The 9,935-nt window shown below is 41.4% G+C and overlaps 1 protein-coding gene across 1 annotated transcript; it reads right to left on the bottom strand.

The window, feature by feature from the left end:
• Positions 1-311: 311 nt before the first annotated feature.
• Positions 312-7,318, bottom strand: adck5 (aarF domain containing kinase 5). Its single transcript, XM_035182145.2, has 15 exons — positions 7,195-7,318; positions 5,086-5,177; positions 4,866-5,015; positions 4,605-4,680; positions 3,586-3,786; positions 3,356-3,496; positions 3,046-3,159; positions 2,808-2,939; positions 2,637-2,720; positions 2,458-2,539; positions 1,937-2,015; positions 1,757-1,848; positions 1,348-1,600; positions 792-908; positions 312-704 (listed from the first exon to the last, which is right to left on the bottom strand). Exons 1-15 carry the CDS (start codon positions 7,216-7,218, stop codon positions 602-604), a joined length of 1,740 nt encoding a protein of 579 aa, XP_035038036.1. The 5' UTR covers positions 7,219-7,318; the 3' UTR covers positions 312-601.
• Positions 7,319-9,935: the final 2,617 nt, after the last annotated feature.

Below are 9,935 nucleotides of genomic sequence, written 5' to 3'. Positions count from 1 at the left end.
AAGGTCTGAAAACGGCTATAGACTCACACGATGAACTCAAAAGCAGTCACACAATCGAGGCTGTCATTATTTAAAAAATGTTAAACCTGCACAGTATAGTAATAGTTGAACATTGCATTAAATATTTAACCTTTTTGAAATCAAAGTGTCTTACTCCAATGGGGATAAGTATACTCTGTCATTACTGAGGGAATACTGGTTGATGTGTTGCATAGCCAGAATGCTGCTAAAAAACAACATGAAATGTACTTAAAGATATTTGACCTTTAAATTTAATGTTACTATGATTACGCTAAAAAACAAGCTGAATATTAAAAGTTTAATTTCTTTAATTAAAAAAATCATTAAAATAGGCTTTTTCATAATGTGGAACTCTGGAGAGAGGTTTGACGCTTCACTGTCACACTGAAGTTCAATATGTTCCCCCCCTGTTGTGAAGACATCAGGTCCAAATGTGATTTGTTGTGAGGAACACTCGAGCAGCACCGTCACTGGCGGCACTCAGTGAGAAAGTGAGAAAAGGCTCCTTGTTGGATTGCATTAAGTTGTGCTTGGAAAACGGTCCTTGTCCTCTGTGGCCTCAAAGTGGCGTAGCCGTGCACTACCTCAGGTACTCGTACACCTCGGCCTCCAGAGATACAAGACCAAAGTATGACAGCACGCTGAGGAGCGAGCGCGTCAGACTCATCATCGCCATCTCTGACCTGTACAGGAGTCGTATCATTAATTCCTGATGCTCAGTCACAAAAATTAAAATATTTACTGCAATTGTGACTCAACTGAGCTCTTACCTCAACGCCAGCTCAAACCTGAGGCTCTCCCACGTTGTCCTGACCCAGCGGAACACCCAGAGCCGGGGCAGGATCCCTGCCTTCTCTGCCTGGATCTTCCCCCAGCCTCGGACCGCACTGAAACAACGTTACGTGTATGAAGCAACATTCTTAAGGCAAAAGGGTGAGATGAGATTTATTTGTTATCACTGGAAATTTACATAATTATATTAATGGTAATTACATATGGTACACATTGTATTCTGCTCCTTACTTTTGAACATAAAGTATACAAATGTGCCACACTATACATGAGTGACGATCATCGACTGTATACTGACGGATGATGCGTCTCCACTTCCCCCACTATCCAGAAATGAAGCCAAAAAATATGCCGGATATGAACGCTGCCCTCTTGTGCCGAAGACATAATTTGGAGCAACTGTCTTTCCACAGTGGCGATCGAGGGATGGAGCCGTGGTAACCAGGTCCTACCTTCTACACAGGCTCGACCAATTGTGAGTCAGGTATGTTGTAATCTAACTGCATTTCTCGTTTAAAGAGTTCCATGTGATACCTCTTTGCCATGACACAGTAGCGGTCCACCGGCGCTCCCAGCGTGATGTTGATGCTTCGCACTGTGTTGATGTTCCTGAACACCAGCAGCATGGGCCTCGGCATCGACTTCAGCACCTGCATGATGCTCCCGAAGCGGTTCACGGCCATGTCGCGCATGTAGGTCGTCTCCTCTCGGCTCAGGATGTTGGACAGTCCGAACTCCCGCATGTTGATGGGTCGCTGCAGCAGCATCTCACAGAAGAGGAGGTACTCTGCAGAGCAGATGAGAGGAGGGAACAAATCACTGATTCTAAGTAGATTTCCACACAAATCTTCGACATTAAGCAAATTCTTTGATACTGGATTTTAGCACTCAGATAAATTTACACGTAAAATGTACTGACATACATGACTTTAAGTTTCCTCACCTTTGACCCCAAGTGCATTCGAGTACTTCTCCATTGCCGCCTCATCTCGCAGGACAACGGATCTCCACAGTTTACAAAGGGCCACTCTATCACTGAGGTCAAAGGTCACAGTTAGACCAGCAAACGTGTGTATATACATATGTATATATATGTTTTTTAACTGAATTATCCAACTCTTACTGTTGACTGAGGAATTCATACAGTCCGTGGTCCAACAGCACCAACTCTGCCTTATTATCGGGCCCTCGTCTCACTAGAACTGCCGACACAGACAAGAAAACAGTGTGATAATTAAAACAAGGAAAAAACACATTTTTAACAAATAATATTAAATAAATAAAAATAATTCAAATGACAAATCGGGTTTATTTCAGTATTTTTGATAGAGGCATAACTTCTTCTGCAGTTTCTGATATATCCTCGATATATATGGTTTCCTGGTATATTGGCCAATATTTATTTTTTTAACATACAAGTACAACATTCACATAAATCTAAAAAATCTGTTATTTGATTCTGTTTTCAGATAAATCTACTTGTGAGTGCCCCCTGGTGGAGACTCGTGATATTTAGTAGTAAGATCACCCTGCTAAAAAATAATCAATTTCTAGTGAAGTTCTTACACGGAAAATATTATTTACCAAAAAAAGAAAAAACATAAGTAGAATTTAACAGTGGGAAGCTAAAGGGGATGTACCCACCATTTCCAGGGTGAGGGTCAGCGTGGATGAAACCAGTATAGAATATTTGCTCAGCAAACGTTCGAATCAGTTTATCTGCAGTCTGAAAGATATTCAATTATAAAATATTTCAGCCAGTGACTCGGTGATGATACTTGTCTCTTTAATATCATCCTTTTGTCCAGAGACCATAAACTCACATCTTTCAAACTCAACCCTTGTCTCTTAATATCCTCCACGTTGTTGATTTTGCAACCGTTGCAAAACTCTGCTGTCAGCACCCTCTTCGAATCAGAGACAGAAAGACAAATGTTGAAAAGAAGCATCACAGAATCATCCAGTTGTTTCAGAACCATAACTTGAGACCTCACCTTACTCGTTTGCTCCCAGAAGACTTTGGGCACATAGACAAATTTGAAGTGTGTCAGCTCTTTCGCACACCTCTCGGAGTTCCTGGCCTCGTTCTCAAAGTCCAGCTCTTGGGCCAATGTGCCCTTCAAGTCCTGTGAGTGTTTAGAATTATATCGACGATATCAATAAAAGGCCAAACATCGTTCTCCTAGTTATACGCAGTAAAAAAAAAATAAAAAAAAATAGATACATCCTGACCTTAAGAACCCAGCTGAACCCAAATGTCGGGTGCATGAGTTTAATAATATCCAGCAGGATCTCCAGCGCTCTGATGTCACCATCAAATCGGTCCCTGAGGTCAATGTATTGTACCTGTGGAGGAGCAGAATTTTAATTTAATTACATTTGGAAGGATAATGCAGCACATTTTTCACTGACCCCCAAAAAAACCTTGAATGAATCATGACTACAACCTCTTTATCTATCTCCGTACTGAGAATGAAAAATCCGTTTTTCTTGACACTTAAGAAGTGGCTTGATTTTCAAAAGATGAGGAATCAGTGCTCACCTTCACAGCGACCGGAGTCCCATCAAACAGTTCTGCTTTATGAACCTGTGCCAGGCTGGCAGCAGCCATAGGTTCAGGGTCAAACGTTTTAAACAGCTGCTCTGGGGTTTTGTTGAAGTCTTCTTGGAAGAGAGCGTCGACCTGTAACAGACACAATTCTGAGAAACTGCACGCCCGTGCCCGTCCTCGTCCACTGAACTGTGAAACTTTGTTTGTGGTGCTGCTCTCACCTCTTTGTACCTCCTGTTCAAGGCCTTGTCTTCCAGTATTTGCAGGGTGCGGATGTACTCGGGGGGCAGGAGGTGGTTGAAGGAACACAGACCTTGGCCGAGCTTGATGTATATTCCTCCGTTCCTGACGGCGCCTTCCACCATGTTGTCTGCCGCCCTCTGGTGGCAGGCGGACATCTCGGCCAAGTAAGATGGGCTGCTCTAGCAGGGGAGGACAGACGGAAGACGTGATTGTCCAGCAGTCGCAAAAGATTTAAAGCAACAACAAGCCATTGACCTCCAATTCATGATGAAACCATTTTTTATACATTTCGTTTTACTCTTTTTCTGAGGGTACAAGGGGGGCGGAAAGGAAATGTGAGATGAGAGAGGGGCACGATAAGTACCACGGGTCCCTCTTTCTGCAGACTTCATCCTAGGGGGCCAGGCGGAGAAAGTCTGCAGAAACTTTCCCTCGGACATTTGCGTTCACATATACACTTCCTCCGGAGAAACTGCGGAGGATCTCCAGAGTTTAGTACATGTCTGAAAGCAGCTTTAGACCCTAAAGATACTGGGACACGCCATCACTACTTGTGTTAATTATTAAAAGTTATAACTTTCTTTTGTGTTATGTAATTTACACTCAATTTATGTAGTAGGTAACTAATATGATGTGTGACCAAAAAAACTTTGGTGGCAATTTGAAAATTGCTACTAAATATTGTCCATGTTTTGATAAATTGTCTTTTATGAGCCATTAAATTGTCTTTTTATCAACTAAACAATTCAAAAAGATTAATTCCACAACTTTATAAAACAGGGACAAGCAGCAAGGAGCCAGAAACTGTTTGTTTATTTGGCTTCTTAAGTGACTTAAATATCCAATGTAATTATCAAAAGATATTGAAATACATGTAAGGCCTAACAGTAAAGAGAGTCCTCATTTTATTCTAAATCAGATCGGCAGTCGCATACAGACGTTTTACCACCACGGACAAACTGACCAAACGTACTGTGACTCATTCCATGGAACTTACCTCGTCCAGGCCACGCAGAGCCACGTTGGAGGTCCACCAGTAATCCACAGAGATAAGCAGTCCCACAGAAAGAGATCTGGAGAGACACACACACACAAGAAGCACAGTGGGAGGTTTGGATTTGACTTGTTACGTGACGTGAACAGACTGCGTCAGTCGATATAAGCAGTCTGGCAGTTTGGCAACATTTGATGTAAGATGCCAAGTAGGCGATACTTATAGTCCTGTGTTACATATATAGTAAAAAAAAAAAAGACAAACCTGCAGAAGCGACCAAGTCCTTCAATCACAATCCTCATCTTCCTCCTCTCTCTGGGCTCTGACAGAGCGTACTGGACCCCCAGGGCCACAGGTACGCCCACAGAGACCCCAACAAGTGTCTTCCATAGCAGCCCTCTGCGCTTCCCTTCCCTAAAGGGACAAAACCATCACGTCACCAAGACAGCAACACGATCATGGATGGAAGTTGGCAGATCGGTACCTGTGGGAACTGAAGAATCTGGTTGCTTGGAGCGATGAGCCTGGATGTGAGTATCGTCGGAGCAGAGCCGTGTGATGCAGACACAACTTGAACTGAAGAGAACAAAGCACTGCATGAGAACCAACTTTAAAAAACTTGCAGTTATCAGTAACTGTTGCATTAACACTCATAAGACCACTCTGGCTTTGAAAGAGTCTTGTCACACAACAATTAGAGCAGAAACACTAATGTTAAATTAACACTAGATAAACAGATGGTGTCAGTGCAGCTCTGGGACAAGATACTAAACATTTTTACAACGTAGATTGGCACTCAGCTGAGTGCATAGTTCCAACAGTTCCCTTACTAAACCACATTTAAATTTACTAGGTCCAGACACTCAATATGTAATTGGTTCCTCTTTGGTTTATACCGCACCACTCTAGAAAACAAACAAGAAACAACCAAACAAACCAACAAACGCCTGGATAGGAATGAAAACATAACCTCCTTGGTGGAGCTAGAAAGATTTTGATCATGATCACTAAAATAAAGGCCTTTGTTTCACCAGAGCTTCCTTACAACTTTGACAAATATTTGAATCACTAAAATGTATTTGGAACTACAATCCTAAATCAATGTATTACTGATCCATTATCTATTGCACATATTTGATTCTTCCCTGATCATACCACATCCTTCCACCAAGTTTTGTGGTAATCCGTCCAGTAGCTTTTGCGTAAACAGACAAACAGACAAGGGTGATAAAGTTGGAGCATATTTGTATTAATGGAAAGCATGCAAGCTGTGCTATAATGAGCAAGCTGCAATAAAACATTCACCAACATATTGTTAGTTACAATAGTTGGTGATTGAATAACTGATGACTGACTGGAGAGCCCGAGATCACCCAAGGTCCAACCAATACCATCCAATATGGGTGTGTGTGGTCCAGGTATTACTCATGCTGTGGGGACCTACATCTGTGTACATAGTCACATTAAGAAGACTTGGGGACAAAAAGCAAGTCGCCATATGTAAATCAATATATTTTTAGGTGAAGATACGTTTTCAGGTTTGGTTTCGGTTAAAGTTTCGTTGTAAGTCGACGTAAGTAAATGTAACGTCCTCTGAAGTGGAGACACGACTGTGTGTGTGTGTGTGTGTGTTTGTGTTTGTGTTTGTGTTGTGTCCGGTGTGTGTGTGAGAGACGAGGATGAATTTAGATCAAGGCCAACATGTCCAGCCAGGATACCACTTTGTTGTTGTTGTTGTCGCCCGTCAGCATCTGAGGGACAAAATGTCTCCACAGTTGACAAATTGATGCACAGATAGCAGCGATGTCAGGGACCTGAGCACTGACGTATCAAACAAACACTGTGTCCCTAAAACACCGCGAGCAGAACCATCAGAGCACAGACTGACGGGAGGGGCCGTTCGCTGCACTGGTCACTGTATGACTCTGACGAATAGTTAAAGGTTCAGTGTGTAGAATTTAATGACATCTAGTGGTAAAGTTGCGTGTTGCAGCTAAACACCCCTCACCTCACCCTCCCTTTCCAAACATGAAAGAGAACCTTTGGTAACCTTCAGTTGTCATAAAAACTCAAAAAGGTGTTTAGTTTGTCCAGTTTGGACAACTGTGAAAAACATGGCGGCCTCCGTGTAGAGGACCCGCTCCTTATGTAAATATAAAGTATTTAAAGGTCAGAGAAAACAACAATTCGTACAATTTAGATGAAACACACGACTGAAAACAGCACGAAAATAATTTTATATTAAATTTCTGCCAATAGATCCCTTTCACCTAAAACTTCCACACTGGACATTAAAGTTGTATTTACAGACACATGTCACAGTCAGCTCTGAGCTCCAGCTGCCGACTGGGATGGGAAATATGACACGTAGCGTCAAAAGTTTAAATAACTTCACTCGTGTGTAACGGTTTCTATAAAAAAAAAAAACCTTTAGCTCCTCAGCAGCAGCCTTTTACTATGTGTTGCTAACGAGACCGGCTAGCAGTGCTAAGCTAAAAAGCAGTTAGCTCTCGGTCAACTAGCTGACATTAGGTGATGCTACGGTCAGACCGAGTTACAACACGAGTTCGAGGTATGGTTGTTATATAGTCACCACTCTGGAAGCCTCCGCTGTCATGTCGCCGAGTCAATAACAGAAGCTCCTCTCACTCAGCGGTGAAGGTCCAGCGCTGCAGGAAGTAGCGCCGCCTCCTCCTGCTAGCATGTCCGCTATTGGCTAGCCGAAGAGTAGCAGGCAGAGATAAAGCGAGTGTGGGACTTCCGTGTTCGCTTGAAAACTTGTTTATGTTTTTTTTTTTTTTAGAACTTTATCTTTGTACATATGTTCATTTTATCTGCCCATACACTTTATGCATATATTAAGCCTGGAGTGTGCCGTTATAATAATTGATAATAGTAATAGTAATAACTGTATTTTTGGAGCATTTATCAAAATCTAAGTTCCAAAGTGCTTTACAAGGGCAGCAAAAATAAAACAGACAGGTCATGAAATCCTGAGAACAGGGTTAGGGAAAAGAAATCTACAATCGAATCTTCATTTAAATGATTTACTCTCCGATAAGAGTATGTTTTAACAAGGGATTTAAAAGAGATCAATCACTCAGCTGACCTGATTTTCATCAGGCAGATCATTCCAGAGTTTTGGGGCCCTCACAGCAATCCCTCTGTGCCCTTGTGTGTTTTATCTGGTATTTGGAACACACAGAAGACCTCTGCCCGAGGATGTCAATGTATGTGATGACTTGGAAAACATTAAAAGGTCTGATATGTAGCTGGGAGAAAGGCTACATAGAGCTTTAAAGTAATCAGTAAAATCTTTAAATCAATTCTAAAACATGGGAGGCAGTGTAAAGATGCTAGAGCAGGAGTGATGTGGTCCTGTTTTTTGGTTCTGGTTAAAAGCCCGGCACCTGATTTAATTAACATAAAAAACAAGTGTTGCTGTATTTCTTTTTTAGGGCTATCTGTACAGTCACATGATCCCCAGAAGGTTCAATTTTGCTGAGTTGTGAAGTCGTTGTTCTGAATTTGGTGTATTCATATGCTTTGAAGTCGAAATGTTATTATTTACATAATAAAGAAGAGCAAAAAAAAGGATCAAGCAAATAAATAAGTAACAATTTATGTGTATGCAGGCTAATCATAAAAAAAAACACATCTGTTCTGGCTAAAAAGTATGCTGTTAGGTGCTTGTGACTGTGAGAGGTGGTCAAACATTGCAAGTGACAAAAGTGTAGCATTAGAAGCTGATTGTAAAATTGTGTTAGTTGATTTTTAGGTGATGATGCGAGCGACTGGTATACCACCATTTTCTTGGTATACCAGTCGCTCGCATCATACCTGTTGCTGTTCCAACAACACGTGAATTAATGGAGTCTTGAGAATATGGTCAAGAATATTAACATTTTTAATGATAATACCGGGTTTAATTGATCAATTTCAAATAGCATAAGTTTGTCTGCTGAACTAGAAAACATAGCGGCTGTGGCTGAGGGGTAGAGCGGTCGTCCACCAACCTGAAGGTCGGCAGTTCGATCCCCAGTCTTCCCCATCTGCATGCCGAAGTGTCCTTGGGCAAGATGCTGAACCCTGAATTGCCCCTCATAGAACAAAAAAGTGCTGCTAATAGATGCACTGTATGAATGTGTGTGGGTGAATGTAAAACTGTACTGTAAAGAGCTTTGAGTGGTCATCAAGACTAGAAAAGCGCTATATAAATACAAAACCATTTACCATAGCAAGCCTATCATGGTGTTGCTCAAGTGCTTATGAGATTAGCTGATGTCCTCACATCCGGACATCACAGCGCGTTTGTGATGTCCTCACAAACGCGTTGTAACAGAGGTAGGTGTTGTGAGCATGCTTCATTTCAAGAAAGTGATAGGAAGTCAATGGGCGGGACGTGCTCATAGGGACTTTTGGGAAAGTGGGTGTACATGCAGACTGGGCAGAGCTGCATGTTGTCTCACTCTCTGGAGGAAGCTCCTCAAACAATATATCATTTATCGCATGGAGTGGTTTAAGGCATGCCCTCTTACTATGAATTTATTTAGTTGTTATTCAATATACCGTACCCCCAGTAGCACCGTAACTTCAATACATAAAATGTATTTATTATTGATAGTATCCAATCATGTAGGATAAAAATAAATAACTGACCTCGAGATTCAATAAAGCTACACTGGTACCGTCAGTTCACTGAAAGTCTCTGGGATCCAGCCCTTGTGGGAAGTTGTACCATGTGGATAAAAACAAGTAAACAAGTAAAGTACAGCTTGATGTTTCGACAGTCATATTTTGTAGGGATTTGTGTTGTTATGTAATGTCCACAATGTGACGTGGTGTTACAAATCTAAAAGCATGTTTAACATGTGCCTGTTGGTCAAGTGCTGTCAGTGCAGACCGTTAAAGGCCCTGTCCAACCACAGCAGATCAGCCATGCACAACAAAGCGGAAACGTGGGGTAAAACTTCAAAATAAAGGTTATACAATCCAATCGGAAACATGCAAAGAAACTGTCGGATAGGCAGATGGTTTCCATAAATCAATTCAATTTATTTGCACAGCGCAAACTCCCAACATACATGATCTCAAGGCACTTTGCATATTAAAGTCTGGAGTCTAGACCTTACAAAATTATAGAGAAACACAACAGCTCCCACAAACACTTAGTTTAATGGAAATAATAATAATGATAATAGTCTATAGATGTAATTATGTAAAACATATAACATATAAAAACAAGGACTCACAATAATCAATTTAGTAATAATGGGATATCATGCAGTGTAAGTGTTTGTTTTTTACTTAAATCCTTTTGTGCTGTCAGGCACT

Source organism: Hippoglossus stenolepis, chromosome 17, assembly GCF_022539355.2.
Source record: "Hippoglossus stenolepis isolate QCI-W04-F060 chromosome 17, HSTE1.2, whole genome shotgun sequence".
Taxonomy (NCBI): domain Eukaryota; kingdom Metazoa; phylum Chordata; class Actinopteri; order Pleuronectiformes; family Pleuronectidae; genus Hippoglossus; species Hippoglossus stenolepis.
The sequence above is the reverse complement of the archived record's forward strand: the minus strand, read 5'-3'. Positions and strand labels throughout refer to the sequence as shown.

Bases quoted from the DNA above. Each gene is read 5' to 3' on its own strand.
- adck5 (XM_035182145.2), bottom strand. From the start codon at position 7,218: ATGACAGCGGAGGCTTCCAGAGTG. The intron at 2,721-2,807 runs GTGAGGTCTCAA...TCTGATTCGAAG, and splicing joins TCTGGGAGCAAACGAGTAAG to AGGGTGCTGACAGCAGAGTT. The intron at 2,540-2,636 runs GTGAGTTTATGG...AATATCTTTCAG, and splicing joins AAGGGTTGAGTTTGAAAGAT to ACTGCAGATAAACTGATTCG.